We start from the raw sequence: 25,372 nt of genomic DNA, 5'->3' as shown, positions 1-25,372 counted from the left end.
TTGAATACGACAAATCCATTTTCTAATATTAGAAAATCAATTTCTAATATTATAAAGTCGCTTTTTAGTATTAGAAATTCAGTCGATTTTTTAATATTAAAATAGAGTTATGTGATAATCTAATTTGTAATATTAAAAAATCATTTTTTAATATTAGAGAACACTTATTTTGTAATATTAGAAACCATACTTTTTTAATATTACAAAATCATTTTTTAATATTAGAAAAGATTTTTTAATATTAGAAATTCAATCGATTTTTTTAGTATTAAAAAAGAGTTTCGTAATATTAGAAATCTAATTTGTAATATTAGAAAATGAATTTGTAATATTAAGAAACTCAATTTTTGATATTAGAAAATACTTATTTTTGTACACATTGGCTTGCCGTATAAGTAGCTAAACATGTTACAATCTTGTCAGTGTGACATTTAAGGGTGATTGTTTTTTTTCCTGACTTGTAAATATTAATATTATTTGCGTGTACACATTTGAATGATGGTGTATTGTATACCTATATACATGAAGGTGTAACTTAGCACTCAAACCTCGATTGGTACAGCGAAAAGAGCATACACACGGCGTGCGGTCCAAAGAAAAAAATATTGGCCCGATACCAACCGTTCCTGCTGCTTTCCTGCTTATTCCACTAAAATACTTGATGCTACTTCTACCGCTAATCATTTGCATACCTACTTGTACATATATCTCAGTTGCATGAAGATTTGTCGGTGTCTTCGGGAATATGCACCAACTCTTCATAAATGGAACTGAATGGATTGCATATTGAACTTACCCTGTATTGCACGGTACTTAAAATACTATGCATAGTTTCAAAGCAGTTCTCTGATTCGCATAATATCTGGCTACTTCGTCTTGCGGGGTATACAAAACCCAAGATCAGATAAAAAAAAAACCAAAAATATTTATAAAACATGTGATATATGAACACAAAAAATAATCGAGACTGGCCCTTGTTATGGTTTTATGGATGATATAAACGGCGCAAAATCCGATTACATCTACATGTCCGTATAAATACAGTACTTGTTTACAGACAATTTCTTTCAGTTTTCACGCAGTACATATAAATTTGAAATATTGTATATGATTCAAAATGTAATACCCAATAAGCGTGGTCTAGGTTAATAATGATGTGGGGGATGCATTTATTTTTTTCCCTCATTTAAAGAAATCTTCAAACTTAGAGTATTAAAACCATATCACACATGTAGGTTCTGTTAATGTTTATTTAAGTGTGTTTATCGCCTTTATAATTGAGAATTTAATCTATTTAAAGCAAAATGATGGGCATTTGGTAAGAATCGTCTTTTAAAATAATACAAGCTGTTAATACCATATGTTTTTTCAGACTTGACATGTATACATTTTTTGGTCTGTAATGAGCGCGCCTTACGGAGATCTTGATTAGTAGATATTGGCAGAGCCAGCATTTCGTGAAACCTTACCGAAGAACTCCGGCAAGTATGTCCTACTACATGTAACAGCCAAGCAGCTGTGTTAATTTCCTGGCTCACTCTCATACAAATGTACCCTTGTACCCTATGTGGGTCTGAGAGTATTAAACACGTTAAAGTAGGTCAACGTACCGAAGAGTGAAACAAATCTGGATCGGACCCCCCTTTTAATGTAATATGACCCACCCCCTGATTTTGCAATGCTTTAAATAAATGAGGTCTTTCATATATGACTGGTTTTTTGGTATACAGTATATTATAACAAATCTTGGAGAAAAGTAGACCAATATTTGACACAAGACATTCTTACAAATAAGTGTGTGGTACTTTTATTCTTTTAGTGCTTTCCATGTACCATGGTTTTTTGTTCTGCATGCTCGCCAAGTGAACGCTCTTCTAACACTTCAGAATGTATTTTATAGTGCGTGAAACATGTGAGTGTTTAGAATAAACAAAGCCGATGTAATTAAACGCGAATTGAGAGTTTAATAAACATCTTGCATTTATCGCGAAAGTAACTCGATTGGTGTGGTAGCACGTGCGACTTCTTTTATCTTTCCATGGTGTCGGCTAACAACTTCCATTATCTGCAAACGCATTTTGCATTTTGCAATCTTTTATTTGATGACTTTATAAAAAAAACTGTATCAAAAACAAGTGTAGGACATTATAAAATACGGATATGGTTAATGGATGTTTACTGGAGCTTTTAATTCTACAGACATTTTCTTTTGGAATTAGGTAAATTATAACTTTTATGGATATATACATGTATTTCAGTCAGTTCAGAATGCAAGTTAACTGTAAACAGAATTCGGAGGTAGTTCAGCACATATTGTCGCTGGCAAGTTTTTTTTTCTACAATTACCCGATAAATTGATTACTTATATTCAATAAGATCTGTTACAGTACAATATATTTTTTTTTAAAAACAAACGAAGGCATACTGAATTCACAAAATATGAATAAAAATTTATTATAACAACAAAATGTTTACTTTAATATATATTTTTTTAAATAAATGTAAATAATTTTAAGAATCAAAATGAAAAAAAAAAAAGAATTTTGATATATATATATATTTTTTTAAATATACACAATAACATTATCTGTTATTGCACCTGCTTGCATCGATAGAAATCAATTGTAAACGACCGTTTGTGCAACTTATACCCCCACTTAACAAATGGACACTTCGTCCGTCCGTCTGTCATTTAGGCAGGCCAAATATCGTCGGCTCCCAATATGGCTTGAATGATTTTAAATTTGGTGTTAGACTTTACCTACAAAGGGCATACGTTGTAAGTGATTTTGGATTCTTTCCGATATCCTGTTCTGTGAGCCTTTTTCACTTTTCACCTTTTTAAATTTTCACTTCAAGGGCTCATAATGATGGATTAGTTTTAAATTTGGTGGGTGTCTTTATATAGATGGCGCATACATACGACTTTTGGGGTGATGTCTGATATTAACTTCCTGTACAAGCGGCGATATACCTAGCGCGACAACGCATGTAATCTTCATGTTCGAAATGTAATTTAGATCCGACCATCAAATGATATATTTAGTTATAAATATTTATTATTTCGTTCACATGCAAACACGTCACATTTTGTTGCGACCACTGACTTTAGAATGAGCGTTTTTTTTTTCGTTTTTTGTTTTTCGTTTTTATACGCTCGTCTATATAGACGGGACGTATTATGGTATACCATTTTCCGTCCGTCCGTTCGTCCGTCCACACGTCGCGCGATAACTCAAATTCGCTTTTACTGATTCAAATGAAATTTTAGCACAATATTAATATTAACGGAAGAAAGCCCCCGTTCGATTTTGAAGATTTTTTTATTTGTCGTTCCAGAGTTACGGATTTTTATTCACTTAAAAATTTATATTATTGTCAAATCTGATGTAATAACTCAGCTGTACTGATACTATTCTTGGAATTTTGCTTACAGTTTTATAGAGATGCTAGATTATGGTTGTATAATGGTATACCATTGTCCGTCCGTTCGTCCATTGGTCCTTCCGTCCATCACTCAAAATCGCTTTTACGGATTCAAATGAAATTTTAGCACAATATTAATATTCACGGAAGAACGCTTCCTTTCGATTTTGAAGAATTATTTATTTGTCATTCCAGAGTTACGGAACTTTATTCACTTAATCTATATTGTTGCCAAATCTGATATAATTACCACGACACTAGATTGCTGCTTACTTACAGTTTTGAAAAGCTGTATTATATTGGGACCAACAAACGACTTCAATTCTACAATAGATTTGATTTTTATGAATACTGACAATTATCAGAGTGGTACCCTAGATATTATTATTATGACCACAAGGCAATATGGACTTCCTTACAGTAGAAGTAGAAGGAATTGTACTATTAACTGTAGGTCTTACCTCATAATAATACTATTACATAATGAATTATTTGTCCAGTTTTCAATTCTGTAGTTTATTATATTTTTATCTAGTTCAAAAACAAAGAATTCCTTTTGAAATGCTATTGTATACTTACATCATGTCAAACATTTGTAAGATCATTTATACTTTTTGAATAACTGAAGAAAAAACTTTGCTCACTATATATACAGACTAATTTTTTGGTAATCAGAAATCAGGTTATTGTTTTCTAAAATTTATACCATCAGCTATTCTTACGGACGGGCGTATTTTGCGCTCTTAGCTCAGCTGTTTATTTTATTATTGCGACTGAAGTTCTGAAATAATACGCTCCCGGAGGGAGCGTTTATGGTTGTATTATCAACTTGGTTCTATATACTTATGGCAAGAAAAAGCATCAATATCCGGTTTGTACCTGCATTTTCAGGAGCTGAAAAACAGCATAATGGCAGCTTCATATGCGTATACTTGTATATGTGCGATTGAGAGCCAAACCAGTCTCGGAAAATATTTGCTAGTTTCGATAATTAAATACAAATCGAATCATAGCTTTTCCGATTTAGGGTTGGTCTTATAGTCTGCAGTATGGCGCCCAGATGTTTACGAAAATTACGTAATCAATATTACCCATAATTCTCGGGTCATAAAAAATTGCGAAACGAAAGTAATCGATAAAAGAAAGAATCGAAACGAATCAATTCGATAAAATAAATCAAATCGCAATAAAAACATAATTAAAGGATATAAATCGAAACGGAATGAAGCGAAACTAAATTGAATAAAAGAAATATTTTAAATTACAAGAACCATAATGTTTATCCGTCCCGGACAATGCGACCCAAAGACATTTCGGACCATGAAAACCAATAATTCCTTATGAATGCCGGACATTTCGGTCAATAGACATATCAGACCATGACAATAAGTATAATGCGTTAGGACATAAAGAATCGCAAAAATTACCATATTTGAAGGTTAAAAATATAATATACCAAATCTGAGGACAGAGCTGACAAAATTATCAAAGTTGTTTTTAATTAATGTTTCTTCGGGGGAGTTAAAAAGTTTCACCTTCATCATATTACATTATTCCTTATAGCCAGACTATTATGTTTTTGTTGAGCATTTTCGTAAAGATGGTTAAATATTTTTTTTTACAATTGTATTTTAAAAATGAGGAGCTGTAATACAATTGTTTATTAACAAATACCCGTTATAATGTATTTTTTATTTATTGCTTTTAATTTATTTTCAATAATCAATTAATATTATCATATATGATAAAAATCCTTTTTACGCTAATTTATTACTCACGTTAGCCTGTTCAAATTTTACAAATCACCGCGTCTTTAAAGCATCTACTCCGGGCACTAGCATTTTCTCTTTACGAAGGGCGCCACCTACACTTGTGAAAAATTTAGGTTTCAAAAGAAATTAATGACACATTTTATGCAAAATTATTGAAAATTTAACTGAAACATCACCGAATTTAACAGAGAACAACGTCGAATTTAATTAGGAACAAGTTCGAATTGAAATGGGAACAAACTCGAATTTAAATACGCTGTGTATCCTAATTTTATCGTACACACCGAATGTTATTGGGAATATCCGAATTTTAAGTCGATAGCCTAATTTAACTTTTTTATACTAATTTTAACAGCACAAGTCCGAATTTAACTCGAAACACCGAATTTAATATGTACATCCTAAAAATTAGGTATTTCTCTTTTAAATTCGGTAAAACGTGAGAAAATTAGGCATTTTTAATGATCAGTGGTGGTTTAAAGGAAATTCAATTCTTTGAGTATTTGTCTTTGACATGTTGAATTGTCTACAGACTACCAGTAAATGTTATTCAGAGATTGCAGATGGTTTGGAACACAGCTGCTAGAGTAATTACAGGACAAAAGAAAACATTTTAAGGAACACATTAGTCCAAGAGTAGACTCTCTGCAATACAGGATGCTAATTCTTACTCTGTTTTCAAGTCCCGAAAACAAGAAGGACCGTTATGCTTACGTGAATTGGTGAAAATATACAAGCCCTCAAGAACCTTAAGGTCTGAGAACAACATTTTTTCAGACAGGCTTTTTTACTTTAAACTATGATATGATGTGATGCCACTGACATTTAATTGGTTTTAATGTCTCAGTCAGTTTTAATTGGTGGTATGATTCGTACGATGTTATTTTATTGTTTGTTTTAATGTCTCAGTCAGTTTTAATTGATGTATCTTTCGTACAATGTTCTTTTTATGTTTTAATTTAACGTCTCAGTCAGTTTTAATTGGTGGTATGTTTAGTGCAATGTTCTATGTTTTATAGCTGGTTATTACTTTTATGAAGACTTTTCTGTGATAGTGATAATGTTTTACCTAAATTAGCTCAATATTTTTTTTTTTCATTTTTCATGATAATTATTTAAGCTAGAAACCTTGCTTTCTTCATAACTAGCTTGATTAAATACAAATTCTTAATTTGTTAAGAATTTTTATTCTTGTATATTTTATTCCTGACTTTTATACTTCAGGGGGTATATAGGAATCACCCTATCTGTCTGTCTGTCCATCCATCTGTCCGTCTGTTTGTCAACATTGTTTTGTAAGTGCAACTCCTCCTAAACCATTCTAGGGATTCTTTTTTAATTTTATAGGAAAGTGCAGTATCATATGTAGATGTGCATGAAGGAATACAGTTACTGTTGGAGGACTCCTAAAGGAGGTAATCCACATTAAGGGTTTTATATGTTAACACCTGGTAAGTGCAAATCCTCTTAATCCTCTCAATGATTTTTATGAAATGGTATTCGAAGGTTGGGTTCATATGTGCATGTAGATGTGCATGAAGGAATATAATTACTGTCCTAGGACTCCTAAAGGAAATTATCCAAATGAAGGATTTTCCCTGTTACTGCCTTGTAAGCACAACTCCTCCTGAACCACTTAAGGGATTTTGATTAGATTTTTATAGGAAGGTTGGGTAAATTTATCATATGCAGATGTGCATGAAGGAACATAATTAAGGGATTTTAATGAAATTTTATGGGAAAGCTTGGTATTATGTGTCGATGTGCATGAAGGAATACAATTTCTGTTGGATGACTCCAAAAGGAGACTATTAAACAAATGTTCTACATTTAAGTCCATTTGAAGCAGGGTTATTCTCTGAGTGAGTGCAGGTCCGGGTGTTAAAAGAATAGGCCTGCAGCAGCGCTAAGCTTGTCGTAAAAGGCGACTAAAAAGTGCTCAGAATCCTAGTCGGGGGCTAGGGCGCTATACACACAGAGCAACTGGGATGTGTGCCCCAGGTGTTGGAATGGGGTACCCCTGGTGTGTTGCTTGCTGGGGTTGTCAGGCTATAATACGGAAAACCTGACCGCAAACCATAGTGGTGCACCGTGTTGGGAAAGATGTCACGTTCCTCGCACGTTAAAGAACCCTAATGTGGTATTCTCCCGGAGTAAAAACCATAGGGCTCCGCCACAGGAGGCTAAATTGCCCGACCCTACCAACCTCTCCCTATTTCCAGTGGCAATCAGCGTTTGTCGACCCCGTTGTCCTTGTGTCCCGTCCCTATTTTATTTCATCATCTTTTCATGTTCATTTTGTCATCAGTGTCATGTTCATCGTCTGAATATAGCTGAAATATTGCTGCTCGGACGTTAAACTCCAACAAACAAACAACCAAACTGAATGAGCTTGCACACAATATTTCTAGATATTTTTGTTTCTGAAAAAAAAATTACCTATTCATTACGATCTGTAACACATTTTACTAATTTGTTTTGTGATATTTTGATATTGTTTATTGTATATAGCAATTTCATTTTTGTTATAAAAAGGGCTTAGATTAACATTGTTTTTAAATTAAGGGCTATAGAAGAATAGTAATTATAACAATAGTTTTTAACAGAGAAATCAAGGGAACCAAGGTCGTTCTAGAAAGAATGTAATCCATGGACAAAGGGGAAAACATACACACACAACAAAGAATATGAAATAACCAAAAAAATATGCACAAAGCAATGAGCAGCTCAGACTCCACTAAAAACTGGGAGCATGGTCCAGGGTAGTCGAAAGATGAAAGGAAAACTGGAACGTTGAACAAACTGCTCCTCGTGGTGTAGATGGATACACTGTAATAATCCACAAGTTCATGATGACGACCATAAAACTTCTGTAGTGATGACTTCAATCTTGTAGCAACATAACCCTGTTCCAGAGGTCTACTTTTAAGAAGACTAGCTCAGTATAAAAAGTCTGCTTACTTACAGCAAGCTCTGGCATAAAGTATGAGTTGTAATATGTAAACTTCATATGCAGGTGCTGTAGGGATGCTCCCAATTGAAAGTAAAGATGGCAATACGGAATGAAATCGGAGATATTGTGTCACATTCGAGAAATGTCTAAATGCAAATTTTAAAGTTCTTTGAAAAGGTTTGTTTTTGTGTCATTATTGAATGCTGTTTTTCAAACATATAATTATAATCCAAACTCTGACCTGTGATAAGCATGAATGTTGTGTCCCTACTGACTCAACTGTTCAGGCTTTTGACCACTGCTGTCATATCAGGCTGAGCTGTGTGAAGCATTTTACAATAGTATATACATCTTTATGGTTTCTCTGATATCCAATACTGATGTAAGCAATAGCAATGTTCATCTCTTGCAGTCATGTTTATCAATGTTCTTGTTTTTTTTTTATAGATTCTTGAAATGTGAAAAAATCCCAGATTTGCTGATGAAGAGGATGTTTGATACTGTAAATGATAGATGTCGTATTCCTGGTATATTTGGTGCTATTCCTGTACAACTTGACATTGTTGTTCCTTGTTTCTTTGTGATATTTTGTATATACATCTCCACACGAGGACCGGGCATGACATTCATCATGTTAACATCTATGCCAATACTCATGTTCAGTTTTTATCACATCTGGAAAAAAAATACTCATAGAACTAGAACAAAATTTTTTTTCTCCTGGGGACTGACCTCTGTTTTGGTTATGTTTTTTGTGTTTCATATTTACATTGTCTCATTCAGGAAAGTATTGTTGTGGGAACATTTGTTACTGTTTACAGCTTTTGTGTCAATGATGTACTTTTTCATCAAGACTAAAAACAGTACTAACATTCTTAGACGTGGACTCAAAGATGCACCAAAAAACCGTAATACAAGCCATACATCGGTACCAATTAAAAGTAGTGTTCCTGATAGCATTCAAATCACAGTTACACAAGAAGTTTCAGGAAAAGATGTTACTTGGGTAGACTCAAGACCAATTGTCAGTAAGTAGATAAGATGTACATTACTTGGATTTGATACAATGTAACTAAACTGTGCAGCAGCGTGTACATTAATTATTTTGAGATACCATTGTTTGTCTGTTTTGACATTGTTGCTTTGAAAATGAAAATTTGAACATTTTTAGTAGAATGTGTGTCCTCATGGGAGTAAGACCATGTTATGTTTCTTTGTTTTCCAATGAGTCAAAGAGTTATGGGAATTAGGAAAACTAATAAGGAGAATGATAGGTTTTTACTCAAGTCCCTATTGAAGATCTTGGACTTCTTAAAGTGTTATGGGAATTTGAACACAAAAAAGGTATTTTTTGAACAAGTGTTGAGAATTTTGTCTTGTGAATGAAACAAGTGCAGTGGAATAATTAAAAAAAGATTATATATTTCTCTCACCTGCTCACAGGTGGAAGAATGATGAGAGTTTCATTAAAGTGAAATATAAGTAGATGTACACATGTATATTGTACCTATCTTCTTCTTTAAGAGTAATCAAGGAAACCAAGATTGTAGCAGGAACGAAAAGAATGTAATCCAAGGACAATGATCAGACATGGAAAACAGACACACACAACAAAGAGCATAAAATAACCAAAAGAATACATACAAAGTAAAAATGTTAATGAGCAACCTGGCCTCCACTAAAAACTCAGAACACCAGATGGATTGGTAGGGTAAGCATTCTCTGCTTTTCTAGAAATACATGCCGAGTTGCTCATAAAATGTCAAGTCCAGGGTAGACTAAATAGGAAAGGAATTCTATGACAAATTGAATCAATCAGTTTTCATGGTGCAGATGGATACACTGTGATGATCCATAAGTTTATAATGATGACTATAAAACTTCTGCATTTATGACTTCAATCTTGTAGCAACATAATCCTGTTCCAGAAGTCTAATTGTGAGAAGTCTAGCGTAATACAAGAAGTCTGCATATATACGGCAAGCTCTGGCATAACGTATGAGTTGTGATATGAAAACTCTGTAAGCAGGTGCTGAAGGGATGTTACCAAAGATGAAAGGAAATTTGACAATAGGGAATGAAATGTCTTTGCATTTGTCACTTAGTTAGGTTAATAGTTTTCCTTTACAAATTATCTCGAAGTGTAGGTCAAGATATGAGGCTGACTTCACAGTGTCTGTAGTATCCTTTATGTTAAGTTCTTTGAGGTAGATGCAAAATTGCTACATTTTATATCTATTTTCAGTTGGGGAGAACTGCCATTGTAATTTTATGCATGTGTAACAATGCAAATGTCCTTGTAATAACCCTGCTCTAATGAGTGGGGGCTATATTGCAATCACCTTGTCCGTTTGTCAGTCCTTCCATCCTTTACACTGTTTTGTAACAGATTTCTGTATAGCTTCTACTAGATGGAATGCCTAGATATTTTGTATATTGCTTTTTCGTGATAACTTATACTGTGTCAGCCCTTTTCAGGTTTGTCTCTACTTCATGTTTACTGATCGACTTCATAGTTTTTTAGGTGCTACATAATGAAAAATTTTGTACATATTTCTCAGCTTCTACTGGAGGGAATGTTAGGTATTGTACTTGCTATTTTGTTCATTTTATGTGTCTGTTATCCCCGTCTTTTTCCCTGGATTACATACATGTACTTTTGATTTCTTGGTTCCCTTATTGAGAATGTTTGGTACTTACAAAACATAGTGTCTCTGTAGTTGAAAAAAGAATATTTTCAATCCAAATGATTCAAAACTTGTCTGAAAGTTTGGAAGATGCATTTATAGATCTATCCAACTTGTAAATTATGTGCCCTAATTAATTAAATTGTTTTCTTACCATTTGTTTTCCAGATGGAAAGTTGAAGATCTGGTGTGAAGTATGTCATTACAAAAGGCCTCCACGTTCAGGACATTGTGATATCTGTAATGCGTGTATCTCAGTCAGAGATCACCATTGTGTTTGGTAAATATTAGCAAGATTTTCAAATATTTGACTTGATGCGTTTGGCTTGATTTTGATTTATTAGATCACCTGGACCAAAATTTCATGTGAGCTTATGCTATCACTTGGCATCTGTTTCTGTTAATTTTAAAAAATCTTCTCTGAGACCACAATTTTGATGAAGTTGATTTTAGTCACCATCTTTCTTACAGTATCTAGTTTTCAAGATAATTGGCCAAAACTGCAAAAATATTATTGTTTGCCTTTCATGCAACAACTCTAACAAGGAGTGGTCCTACAAAATGAACCCATTAGAGACTTGTGTAGGCTTTATTGTTACGATCGTTTCATCAATAGAAATTTTTTTATCCATTATGCTTTTCTAGATATTGTCTAAAAACGGCAAAAAAAAAGGCATAAGCAATCCTAGTTTTGGAGATTTTATGTCGGAACTACCAAAGAATACTTAAAAAACTAAAATAAAGGATACTACAGATAGTGTGAAGTCGGCCTCATATCTTAACATACACTTAGAGTAATCAGGGGAACCAAGGTTCTAGTGGAAATCAAAAGAAACTAATCCAGGGACAAAGACCAAACATGGAAAACAGACATACACAACGAATATTAACTAAAATAATACATACAAAGTAACAAAAGCAAATGAGCAACTCCACTAAAACCTAGGAGCATGGACCAGGTGCACCAGAAGGGTATGCATCCTATAGATCAGTGGAAAAGGAAAATTATTGACCTGTACAACAAACGCGATAACATTCTGTATTGTCAATTTTATTTTCATCTGTGGCAACATCCCTTCAGCACCTGTCCAGGAGTTCATATTGTCGATCACTAAACTTCTGTAGTGAGGACTTAAATCTTTAAGCAACATAACCCGGTTCCAAAACCATAAATTTAAGAAATCTTGCCCAGTGCAAAAGGTCTGTCTGGAGCTGTGATATGGAAACTACATATACAGGTGCTGAAGGGATGACTTAAGTGCCAATTTAAGTTGACATAGTTGTTACTTAGAGTATTCTGCACGAACAGATTGTCTACAAATTTTCATCAGTAGAAAAACATGACTGTCATTACTAAAAATAGAACATAGGGGGAAAATGTTTTTCATTATTTTTTCCTCAACTTTCAAAGAATAATTAACATGAAAACTTCTCTTAAGATAAACATGATATTCTGAGTTGACTAGCAATATTAAAATTACCGTAATTTTGAAAATGTCTGCCATTTTGCGACCATTTTCATCAGATGCTTGGATTCCAAGGATTTTTGGTTTCTTAAAGGAAACTTGCGAAGTGATGATGAGGAAAGTTTATTCTAGGTGGCCATTTTCCCACTAATTTTTATACTTGTTTTGATTTCAACGATATTTGGTTTATTTAATAAACATGGTCTCCCGAGTTGAATGGTGTTGATGAAAATAATGTATAGATATGATTTAACTTCATTTTATGTTCTTTTTCAGCAAATGTATACTGGGCTAATGCCTCCTCAGACCCAGTGGAATAATAGGGCATAGGGGGACCCAAATATCTAAAAACTGAATTATTAAGGCAATTCCAACATTTTACAGTGCCTTAAGAACTCAGTTGAACTAACAGCATTAATCAATATATGATCTTTTTCAGCAATTTTTTATGGTAACAAAGGATGAAACCTTTACTTAGGTCTCACTAACCATTCCGGGTCAAATGGCCACCCCCCCCCCTAATTTAGTACCAAAACACACTGAACCTAGACATATGCATTGTAAGTGCATTATTTGTGTGTTTTATGATTAAAAGTAGTCAAAATAAAGCTGAGGATGTGTACTTTAAAATCATATATGTAATTAACTAAAAAGTGTATGAATATTGTTTACATGTGTGAGTAATTTGCCTCCATGCTGTCAATTAGCAGAACAGGTAAAATTGTGGATTTTCAGTATTATTTATTCAAGTAAATTTTGTGAAGAATTTCTACAATCATCGTACCATTAGCATAATGATTTTGGAAGCCTTATTTTCCAAGCTTTGCAACGGTATGCAACTTTAAGACGTCATTTGTCCTGGGAATTCACAGTGAAACTTTGAAAATTACTTTTTTAACATGTAAAGTAATGGAAACGTTAGAAGTGGTTAGTGAGACCATAGTTAAAAGGGCATGATTTGATAGGTGAGAGATTTAGGCTTGTCCTCGTCCGTGTCGTTGTTGTCCATAGACATTTGGTTTCCATGCTATAACTTTAGTTGTGGTTGACCAATTGTAATGAAATTTTAATGTGATATTACTTACCACTAAAGAAGGTTCCTATTTACTTTTGAGTTTGTGGCCCCTACAGATTTAGAAAAAGGGGCCAAAAAGGGTTAAAACCCATTTCTTTTTAGCTCACCTGACCGAAAACAATTTTTCAGAAACTCTTCACCTCTGACACTAGTTGACCAATTTAAGCCAAACTTTAGGTGGGTCAAAAGTTTGTTCAAGTATCTTGAACCCTTATGTGTAGCCAAATTCTTTCAATTATGGAAATAAACCTTATTATAAGGCTTACAAAAGTCTGGATTGGACCAAAGTTGTCCGACGACTTCTTGTTAGCGTTATTTCCCTTGAAAGATGAAAAATGAAATTTTTTTTTATCAGTTTCAGCCAATATTTTGAAAACTATTATAGATAGAAAGAAAGTTTCATTTGCTGAAATAATCCTTATGATAAAGCCTAAAAAGTCTATGGGGGATCAAAATTTTGGACGACTCCTTAGAAATTTTAAAACATGATGTTTTTAGCACTTTTCAGCCAATATTTTGAAAACTATAATAGATCAAAAGAAATTTTCACCTGATGAAATGATCCTTATGTGGTCTTTTTGAGTTAAAGTTGTACTCCTTGCTAGAGTTATTGCCCTTGAAAGGCAAAACTTTTACTGGGTAAGCGATTCCGGCTTCTTGGAGCCTCTTGTATAATTTTGATCCGATTTCAAATTTTTTTATTAGATTCCTTATGAAAATCCCTGCTTGTGTTTCTTAGACAGATTTTAGATATCGCCTACGCTTTTCGAGTTATTAAGGGTTTAAAAAAAATTGACTTTTATTTTTTGTCATATTTTGAAATAGTTTTTTTTTTCTTTTTTTGATTTCAAATTTTTTGCTATATAGTGTTCAAACCAGTTGTTGCATCCATAATGAATTGTAAGTTCCTACGCTTAAAATGTCAAAAACTAATATTGTATCCACACTTTCCCCAACTGTTCATGGTTTGACCACTACTGTCGTATCATGCTGCGCTCCGCAAAGCTTTTTATTTTCTCAGCAACTACTAATCACAGACTCTTGATATTTGGTATACAGCTTTGAAGAAAGTTTTTGCTTGTCATAGCTTTAAAATTATTCCCCAGACTTAAGACTTTAAACTGGTGAAGATTGGCATAAAAATGATCTAGTGCAGCTGTGTATGTGTAACACAGTAAAAAGGTGAAACAAAATAATTGCATGCCAGGTCTAGCAGTTCTTTGACCCCTTGGAAACATAAAGAACATACAAAGGCATGAAACTTGAAGGAAGATCAACAGTATGAAAGCATATCAGGGTTCTGAATTGCCATTTCAGTAAGTATCATTGATTCATGTGCAAGTTTGACTATCACATGATAATAAGTAACTGAAATCACCAAATAATTATGATTATCTGTACAGCATCGCCAAAAAAGCATCCAAAGAACAACACTGAAATACATGCATTGCATTTTACTGTGAAGTGACAAATGTGCAGCGAAAGAATAGAAAAGCCACCATCAGCAGGTAAATTAGTGTAATGGACTTAGACTTGGTTCTTCAAATTTGTGATTGTTTATGTAGAGAATGATTAGAATTTTTTTTATTGCAGGATTGATTGTTGTATTGGTTCTCACAATCATCTGTCGTTTGTCATCACTATGGCATTGTTTTTGTTTTGCGGTTTCTATGGTTTTCATTTGACCATGACAACAGTATGTACACCAAGCATGTATTTAGGGTGGTTCCTTTTCCCGAATGACTGCAGGTTTCTGTACATAGATTTCCAGTAAGTAAAGTAGTGCATTGTCGTGTTTTTTGTTAGCATGCAGCATGACTTTTGCTATAGCTTTGTCATTGGGACAGCTGTTTTAGTTGTGGCTTACCTTCATGGAGGAATTGACCCAGCATGAAAGCTTTTGGGGAAAACATTACTCAAACCCGTACGTATATGGCTACTAAAAAAATTAGCAGTGGTTTAATTAATGGTAAGGCGTCCTCGTCCTTAGACATCTGATATCCCAGCAATAAGTTGGGTATAAAGTATTAAGTGTTGAGATCTCTTTAAAATGTTCCAGAAGGTGTCATATCACAAAGAAAGACAGGAATTGATAAGGGAGTTGTGGCCTTAACCATTTAGGAATGAATCATGTCTGAGTGCCACAAAGTTCAATATCTTATTCTTGAATCTAGTAACAAGCAGAGACATTGAATACTTAAAGCCTATAAGACTTATATTTGACTTATGCATACTTCTCCAATCTTTTATCTTTAATTTCGGATATCACTCATCAAAATCCATCAAGTGGTTTTTACAAACACCCTTAGCATACTTACCCTATCTTCAACAGAGAAAATTGGCTAATTTACAGCCAAATGGTTGTGGCAGTGTTCTATATGGATCATTACAAGTGGCTTCTCCCTCTAATATACACTCCCAGATTCAGTCAAAGAAGTTAAACAACTTCAAATTGACAACCTCAAATCTTCACTACAACCAAGAAGTCTACTAACCATAAATTTATGAAGAAAATTCCATTCTGAGGAAAATTTCACAACTGCAGTTGTTTAGGGATTTTATATAACAGGGACTGGTCAACCCCAACAAAGTCAGTATAATGTTTAAAAATAACTGACTCCCGGGTCTTTATACTAGTTAAACTTAAAGCCTTTAAGATTTATATTTGACTTACACATACTTGTGGAAAAGACATTATACAGGATTTTAGTTATACAAGTTATAAAATTGACAAATTGATAATGACTAAGTATTGATGAAAATTCTGAGGAAGGGTATGTTCTCAAGACTCTAAAATATAATAAATGTCAAAATTTACCTGTAAAAATCAATAAGTAATAATTATTGGTAACTGCCCGAGGGAAAATTAATGAATTTAGTCAACTGCTACTTGTAACTGTTAATTAAGTATTTCAAACTCGTTAGTATGTAATCGCCTGAATATAGCTGAAATATTGCTGCTCGGGCGTTAAACCTCAACAATCGTGTCATAAAAATTATATCATTTTAAGAGAAGTTTCTTTAAAATTGAAGTGGTAGTAAATTCATAACAGCAAGCAGAAAGACACAATGCTTAACAGCTTACTGTGGTATAATTTATGAAAATGAAAATTTCGATATATTTAAAGACATAGGTACATTAATGTATATATCATTTTATTGTTATTTAAAGCACATTTATTTAAAAAAAAACAGTGCCATTCAACTGATTTTTCTCTTTCATTTTATATTATTCAATATAATACATGCAATAATTTTCATAAAAACTCCATGAAAAATAATCTTTTATGAACCTTTAAAAAAGTGAATATTTTGCTTGTTTGTCATGTTGTCATTTTCCGTTCTTTTATCATTAATTTTGTACATTACTTATCAAAATTCATCCAGTGGTTTAAACCCTAAACAAAGTTAACCCTATTTTCAGAATGCTTGAATTTTTTTATCGACAACATACTTGTCCAGTGTGATGGACGTGTTTTTCAACAAACGGTCAACATTCCTTTGGGAACAAGCCTTCACTCTTATGAGGCTGACTTTTTAGCTGATTTAACCCGAAGGAATGAACACCGTTTAGCCATATCCTTTGATCTCAGTTTCCCGCTACAAAGATGACGTATTATCGTGAAACAGTCCTAGTTTCGGGGATTTTATACCTCACATTTACCAAAACGAACATGAGATAAAGGATATTACAGACAGTGTAAAGTCAGCATCATATCTTTACTTACACTCAGAGATCGATAATAAAGGTAAACTATTGACCAAACTATACGACAAACGCGATGACTTTTCATTCCCGATTGCCAACTTTCCTTTCATGTGTGGCAACTTCTCCTCACCACTTGCGTACGAAGTTTTCATATCACAACTCGTACGTTTTGCCTGAGCTTAGGCTTCTGGAACAGGGTTATGTTGCTACCAGATTGTAGTCTTCACTACACAAGTGTTATGGTCGTCATCATGAACTCATGGATCGTTACGGTGTATCCATCTGTACCATGAGAACGATTTGTTCAACGTGTCATAGTTTTCCTTTCCTCTTTCATCTACCCGGACTTGACTTTTTATGAAAAAAGAAGAGGTCTGTAATCCCAGTTTTTAGTGGAGTCCGAGTTGCTGATTTACTTTTGTTGCTTTGTTCGTTTTATTTTAGTCATTTTATGTTTGTGTGTCTGTTTTCTGTGTCTTGTCATTGTCCCATGTTTACATACTTTCGATTCCCGCTAGAATCTTGGTTCCCTTGATTACCCTTTCAACAGAGAAATATGAAAAAATTGGCTAATAAACAGCCAAATTGCAACGGCAGTGTTCTGTATAGATTATCACAAGTGACTTATTCCTCTAATATACACTCCCTGTGTGGTTATATCTTTCATTTCTTGCTACGGTTTATAAAGAAAAAATTGTGGGTTCCTGAAAAGAGCAAAAATTTAACTTTAGAATCATTTATTGATAATGTCCAATCTGACTTAACAAGAAATGCATGTGTCTACACAGACATTCACGACAACTTGACAATAGAGGAACGCGCTACCGTTCAAGATCTAAGAACTAATGACAACATCATAATAAAACCTGCAGCGCTGTAGTGATCATTTTAACATTCTACTTCTATTTATAAAAAATGCAAATGACTTTTGACTTATTGTTGAAAATGGTTACTAATAAAGCACTAATATCCTGTTCTGTGTGCTGAAAAGTTAAATAATAGTTTTTAGGGGACATACATTTAAGATCCCATTTCTAACTCACATGGTCCAAAGGTCCATGTGAGCTAGTGCCATCACTGGCGGCCGTCAACGCCATTTACAATTTATTCAAATAGTTTCTCCTCCAAAACTACTTGACGAATTAGAACCAAACCTCATTTGAAGGTTTCTCTAAAAAAAAAGGACATAGGGGTCTGACAGAAGGTTTTGCATTTATCTCCAAGACTGTTAGCCAAATTCTGATAGTGTAAAATGTTCAGCATAATGAGACCTATCAGTGGCAAATGTTCGTGTTAACAGTGCTTTCATTAAGAGCCGGTACCAGTACTTTTACCCGACTACGGTAGCGTCTGGTACCGGCAGAATAAAATATAAGCAAAAAAAATCGTAAGGGAAAATCTAGTAAATAGATTTCGAAGATCGTTCCGTCTGTAGACTACGGGTATGTCTTCAAAATCGCGATCTTGAGCCTGTATTAACGGCTGTATCATCAACTTGGTTCTGTATACTTATGACAAGAAAAAACATTAATATTCGGTTTGTACCTGCATTTTCAGGAGCTGAAAAACAGCATAATGGCAGCTTCATTTGCGTATGTGCCAAACCAGTCTCGGAAAATATTTGCTAGTTTCGATAATAAAATACAAATCGAATCATAGTTTTTCCAAGACAGGGTTGGCCTTATAGTCTGCAGTATGGCTCCCGGATGTTTACGAAAATTATGTCATCAATATTACCCATAATTCTCGGGTTATACAAATTGCGAAACGAAAACTAACCATAACGAAACAAAAAAAATCGATAAAAGAAAGAATTCAAACGAAACAATTCGATAAACTGAATCAAATCGTAATAAAAACATAATTAAACTATACTTAATGATACAGAATGCAGCGAAACTAAATACAATAAAAGAAATATTGTAAGACGTTTCGCAAATTTTAAGAACCATAATGTTAACCCGTGTCGGACAGTTCGACCCAAAGACATTTCGGACCACGAAAACCAATATTTCTTTATGAATGCCGGACATTTTGGCCAATAGACATATCAGACCATGACAATTAGTATAATGCTTTGGGGCAAATATATATCACTACAAAATTTACCATACTGAAGGTATAACATATCAAATAAGAGCTGACAACAAAAATTGTTTTTATTAATGTTTCTTCGGAAGCGTTAAAAGGTTTCACCTTCGTCATATTATTGTTTATATCAATTGGTGCCTTCGTTGAGGTCCGCGTTGGATTCTAATCGCTTAAGCGCTATAACCTACGATGTTTTAACGTAGTGTCTATTTGTAGAAAACGTAGTGACTTAACAATGTCAAAGCAAACACCGAATATTTTGTGCTCAACAAAAAGCATAACACAGGTGAAGATTCTATGAAAACGTGTTAGAAAATGCCGTTCGTATTTGGAATTGCTCCATACCCGTCATTTTCCCCGATATTTGTTGTGATTTTTGCAGACGAGTGCAGGAATTGTTAGTATTGATAACGAGTCAACACGTGAAACAAACTTTTACAGAATATGACTTAAGGACAACCATTCGAATCGGCGGGGAGGGGGAGTTTTGGTAAAAATATTCTTGCAATCCTGAGTTTGAAAAGAACATGTCTGGCCTTTGTTGACAAGAATATAAAAAAATATTTGATTCAACACTGCTATAAATAATAATAGAAAATAAATACATTGTAATGTTTAAAAAATTCTGTCCGTCTAAAAGTCAACCAGACTAAAACTGCCAGCCTTGTTCCTTTTCAGAAGGAAAGAATTTCTTATCAGACTATGATTTTTAGACCAACATTTCACAATAAGACACATGTATGGCAATCCAAAGTGGACAAAAATGAATATTTTCTTATATTAAAAAATGATTTTTCAATATTACAAATTCATTTTCTAATATTACAAATTGGATTTCTTATATCACAAAACTCTTTTTTAATATTAAAAAATAATTTTTAAATTTCAAAAATTCAATTGAATTTCTAATATTAAAAAACGATCTTGTAATATAAGAAATTGATTTTCTATTATTAGAAAATGGATTTGATGTATTCAATTACGATTTTTTAATATTAGCAAATCATTTTGTAGTATTAAAAAATGTGACTGAGTTTGCAATATTACAAAGTGATTTTCTAATATTACAAATTAATTTTCTAATATTACAAATTAATTTTCTAATATTACATATTCAGTTTGTAATATTACAAAATGTGTGATGTTTTATAATATTACTAAATCAGGAATTTGTAATATTAGAAAATGAATGTTTAATATTACAAAATAAATTTCTAGTATTATAAAATCTTTTCCAATATTAAAAAAATCTTTTCTAATATTAAAAAGGTGATTTTGTAATATTAAAAATTCATTTTCTACTATTACGAAATATTGATTTTTTATTTTTGTCCACTTTGGCTTGCCATACACATGCAATTGCTCTACATGTCACAGTAATAATTAGGCAATAAACAAAGTTTTATTACGAAAACAATTAGCACTAGGAACCACCACATTATATGGAATTTCATTTAATAAATGTTTAGTTTTGTTCCTATGCTTTTATTTCCATGTGTTAATGTTCAAATTTTGTAACAAGTTAAGAAAAGCCTGAGAACCAAATACGACATTTATCAAAATTTCATATAAAATGACATAGTATTAAACAGTCAACAATTATCAGTTTATCAGCATTAGTCTAGAAATGGATCTGGTGGGAATCGTGGGAAGCTCCTGCATTTCAGATTTTGAGACTAAATCAGTTATGATTCATCATGTATCATATATCTTGATTAAAAATTTATATATTTTAAATAAAACTGAAGCAAATATTGCAGACTTAATCCCATATTTTCAAGTCAAAATTAAAATCTAAAAACGGCTAACATCCAGGAGCTTCGGGGGGACTTTGCCCCCCCCCCCCAGCAAGGCGTTGCCGAATTTATTTGGTACCTCCTACCTTCTGTCTGAAAAATTTATGAAAGCCCTTTGTTAATCTGTTAAGCCATGTTGGAGTAATTGCTCGTTTTTTGACCTTTTTTTCCCTGTTTTTGATGGTATGTTTTTTTTTCAATCAAAATTCTTACTCCTTTGACATTACTCGACCAATTGGTACCATATTTGGTTTGAATGTTCTTTAGGGTATTCTGCATAGAACTGATATGGGGATTTTTGGTCAGTCGAAAAACGTGGCCGCCGTTATTAAAAATAGAACAAAGGAGCCACATTAACGCGAGGATCGACTTCTTGTAGAGTTATTGCCTTAAGCTTAAAAGGTGAAAAAATTAAAAAAAATTTTCGTTTTTTTAAAGCAGTTTTCAGCCAATATCTTGAAAACAATAATTTACCGAAAGAAATTTTCAATTGAAGAAATGATCCAGTGATAAGTCCTGCCGAAGTCTTCTTGAGTCAAAACTGTCGGACAACCCCTTGTTAGAGTCATTGCCCTCGAAAGGCAAAAATTGAATCAGGTGAGCGGTTCAGGCTCCTTGGGGCCTTTTGTGTACTACCAGGTATATATATATCTTCTCACAAGAGGATCCAAAAAGTTGCAGGGGGTAGGTGGTCTGTCCTCTTATGAAATTGAAATTTTTGTAGAGTACATATTCTCATATTTGAAAACCTGAAAAATGGTCAGAATTAAGTAGACATGTTTTAAGGATGCCTACCCCAACTGTTCAGGGCATGTCCCCTAAAGTCGTGTGAAGCTGCGCCCTGCGAAGCATTTCATTTGCTGTATGCTGTTAGAGATTGTGACTTTGAGGTATTAGATATTGATAAAAGTGTTAATTAAAAACCAACAGTTATTAAAACAACAATAAAAGAACTACAATGATAGATAAAAATCCAATATGAACTGATATTTTTTTTTTAAAGATTTGTAAAAGTAGTTTATTTTTGTAGGACATCTGTTAGTTTTGTGTCAGCGTGTTACACACTGTTATCTTCACTGTTAATGTTGTGTAACTTTCTGTTCCAACTGGTGCTGATAAGTCAGAATACCACATCTCAAGAATTTCATCAAGCTACTAAGAATGGGAAAAGGTCAAGATTTCTACTGGTGAAACATAATGTGCATAATAGAGGGTTTTTAAGAAACTGGATGGCATTTCTGTTTACAAGGAGAGAAGAGGGGAATAATCTTCCATGAATTACAGTGTGGTTTGTCATATAATTTGTATTTAGGGATATTAATTCAACACTAACTACTTCCATTGGTATTTTTATTATGTCCATGTAACCTTGTTTGGGACGTATTGTGTTACCTTTTCTGTCTGTCTGTCCTAACAGTTTTTTGCACGATAACTTCAAAAATACTTGCACAAATTAAAATATAACTTTAGGAAAGTGTATGTATTCATACTGATAAGCTTCCTTTAATCTTTTTTTAAATTCCGAATTTTATTTACGAGTTACAGAAATTTGCCCATAAAAAGGCAAGGGTTTTCTGAAACTACAATACCCTTGTGAGAAAGTTCCTTCGGATATCCTGCCTAGAACGGACGTGTTGATTTTTGATTCATTGACAAATATTGCTTCCCTTTGTAGAAAAAGACCACAAGGACCGAACAGTTATTTTTTATTATTTTTATATATATTTTTTTTTTTTTTGCAAATTTGGATGAAAGAAGTTTTAAAAAATTGTATCCATTCCCAGTTTTCAAGTTGAATAAGGAAGCAAAATTGAACATTATTTTTCTGTTCTTTTATGAATGTGGTATCTTTACTATATAGATATGCAAGTTGCTCATTTGCTTTCGTTACTTCGTATGTATAATTTTTGTCTATTCATGTTCTTGGTTATGTATGTCTGTTTTCCATGTCTGGTCTTTGTCCCTTGATTACATTCTTTTGATTACCGCTATAACCTTGGTTCCCTTGATTATTCTTGCAACACTCATTTTATATGTTTATTTTAAGTGAATCTTCCGATCTTAAAATTATAAATTACATTTGTTCAATTTAATTTTGTTGCCATATTTCGCCGTAAATTTCGTCATGACTACATGTCGTCGATAAACACTAGGGATAAATACCCATACGTACTCCTAGCCAATCGAAATCCAGGAAATTTACTAGTACGGGGATAAGGTCCTTCTTATTTTTAGGAAAATTGTTAAAATACTTTTTATAAAATGATAAGATTAGACAGTCAATCCCTAAAGTGCCCGTTACATGTGTGTTCAGGCTTTTCACATAATGATTACGACTGAATTTGTTAAAATGTCAAACTTTCATATTAAATGAAATTACGAAATCAAAATATAGAAAAATGTTTTAGCATTTAGTCATTCTCCCAAGTCAGGGTTTTGAGTCCACCCTCGCTCCCTCAAACCCCTGACATCACTCATTCATATTTAGCGGGTATCGTCCAGCCAATTCCGATTGGTTGCTTCTCCGGGTGCGAAGCACCAATGAAAATCGATTTAACATAAAATGTCTGTGGAAAGTTAAACGATAATACGAGGTAATGGACGATTCGATATAGTAACTGAAAGTTGTATGATATCACAAATGATGCATTATGAGCAAAAATGATAACTGTAGATTCTGTTTAGAGTCTTTACTGAAAAAAATGACGTTATGTGTAGCCACTTTGTAAGTTATATCGAAGAGTTTCTATTACGAGTGATTTGATTGGAGTTTGGGTCCGGGTTAAGTATAAGTAATTCACTAGATGGCGCTGAACGATACTCGCTAAATATGAATGAGTGATGTTTAGGGGTTTGAGGAAGCGAGGGTGGACTCAAAACCCCGACTTGGGAGGATGGCATTTAGTTGAATGAAAGACTTGAGGGTAATGAAAAGTTTCATTTTTACACAACCACAAAAAATGTGGTCGTATAATATGTCATGATGCTGTCGCCGTAGTAAAACATTCTTTAAAATTCTTTAATAGTGTGACACTGGGTGACTAATCAGTCTCCCCAAAATTTTCGATGTGTAGTGTTATTCAATTTTCTTTAAAAAAATTTCGTATCTGTGCATTTTGAAAAAAAACGATTCAAATTCGATCCATTTCTGTATCAAGCAATACTTGCCTTAACAATTTAGTGTTTAATCTAGCAAAATATAGCAAGATAATGCTTTAGTATTTAACTCAATGAAACGCAGGCCCTTGTGACCAGGATTTTTTTTCACAAAAAATATTAAAATCGTTTTGCTTCAATATTTTAGTTATTATGGTTGTTCTCAGACATGCCCGCTTGCTATTTAATGCTGTTTATAATATTGCCCAATTTTTCGTCCATCTCCTGGAAGTTCATATCTGCAGTTTTCTAAAGGGCGTGTGATAATTTTTTGGAAGGCTTTTTCTTTTTTTTTCTTCATATTATTATCATGAATTTTTTGGTAATGTTTCTTTTTTGTACAAGGGTTTTAAGAAGTATGCTAGCAAATTTCCTCTATCATTAACTGTTTTTGAGATAAAGCGATACAAAGGGATTCAGAAAGCACACTGAAAGCATTCCTTTTTTTTATTTAAATTGAACTTTAAAATATTATGTAATATTGTTTCCAAAACAGTTGTGTCCTAAATGAACTGTACATTTGTATGTTTAAGTATATCAAAAGCTTATATTATATCTACACATGCCCCAAGGATAGTTTTCATGCTGCACCGGGCAAAGCTTTTTTTAATACTAATTACAGAAATACAACAAGGGATAACACATCACAAAATTGAATTAAAGCGCGTACATTACGTATTATTGGGGAATTTTTAAAGTTTATTTATATGAATAATCTTAAACTTTGTTTTATACGAAAGTAAAGAAACGAAATACGGTGTAATTTTATAGGAAAACCTGCAATTGTGTGAATCTTGGTTGTGAAAATAGTGAAATGTGCTTAATACTATACTTTTTTATCTTGATACTTTATATATGTATAGTTGCGTGTAAGTTATTATTGCTGTTGGTTTAATGTGTTAGTAAAATGTCTGGTTTTTTTTGCATTTTTCAATAAAATAGTTTGTACTGGGTGTGTTGAAATGTTTTCTGTTAAGTGAGAAATCAATTACATCGACAATTAACATTGAAAATCAAATTTATCTAAAGTAGTTTAAACATATTTTATTTGTTATAAATAAAATGGATCAGACACAAGTAAACTAAAATACTTATGATGTCTTCTCCTGAAATAATAATGATTACAATAAAGTATAGGCATACACATTCACTAGTGTTGTTTATTTTTTACAAAGTTAAGACGACACAGTAAAAATATAGCATTGGGTGATGTGGTGAGATATGATAAGACTACACAGTAA

General features: G+C 33.1%; 1 protein-coding gene across 7 annotated transcripts in view; it reads left to right on the top strand.

Moving 5' to 3' along the window:
- LOC148617416 (palmitoyltransferase ZDHHC23-like) overlaps window positions 1-25,084 on the top strand; it is a 90,223-nt gene extending 65,139 nt beyond the window's left edge. For 4 of the 7 annotated variants that reach the window (XM_088585015.1, XM_088585016.1, XM_088585018.1 and 1 more), the window contains 4 exons: window positions 8,599-9,179; window positions 11,007-11,118; window positions 14,973-15,149; window positions 22,006-25,084. In XM_088585015.1, coding sequence (XP_088441141.1) covers window positions 8,599-9,179; window positions 11,007-11,118; window positions 14,973-15,149; window positions 22,006-22,252 — 1,117 coding nt within the window. In that variant the 3' untranslated portion in view covers window positions 22,253-25,084. Of the gene's footprint in view, window positions 1-1,372; window positions 1,486-7,992; window positions 8,329-8,598; window positions 9,180-11,006; window positions 11,119-14,972; window positions 15,150-22,005 lie in introns of those variants that run through there. The other 3 variants (XM_088585019.1, XM_088585020.1, XM_088585021.1) reach the window with 3 other exon arrangements.
- The last annotated feature ends 288 nt before the right edge of the window (window positions 25,085-25,372 follow it).

Source organism: Perna viridis, chromosome 5 (assembly GCF_037379345.1).
Source record: "Perna viridis isolate PV_CMFRI_1.1 ecotype Kerala chromosome 5, ASM3737934v1, whole genome shotgun sequence".
In the NCBI taxonomy this organism is placed as follows: Eukaryota; Metazoa; Mollusca; class Bivalvia; order Mytilida; family Mytilidae; genus Perna; species Perna viridis.
The sequence above is the reverse complement of the archived record's forward strand: the minus strand, read 5'-3'. Positions and strand labels throughout refer to the sequence as shown.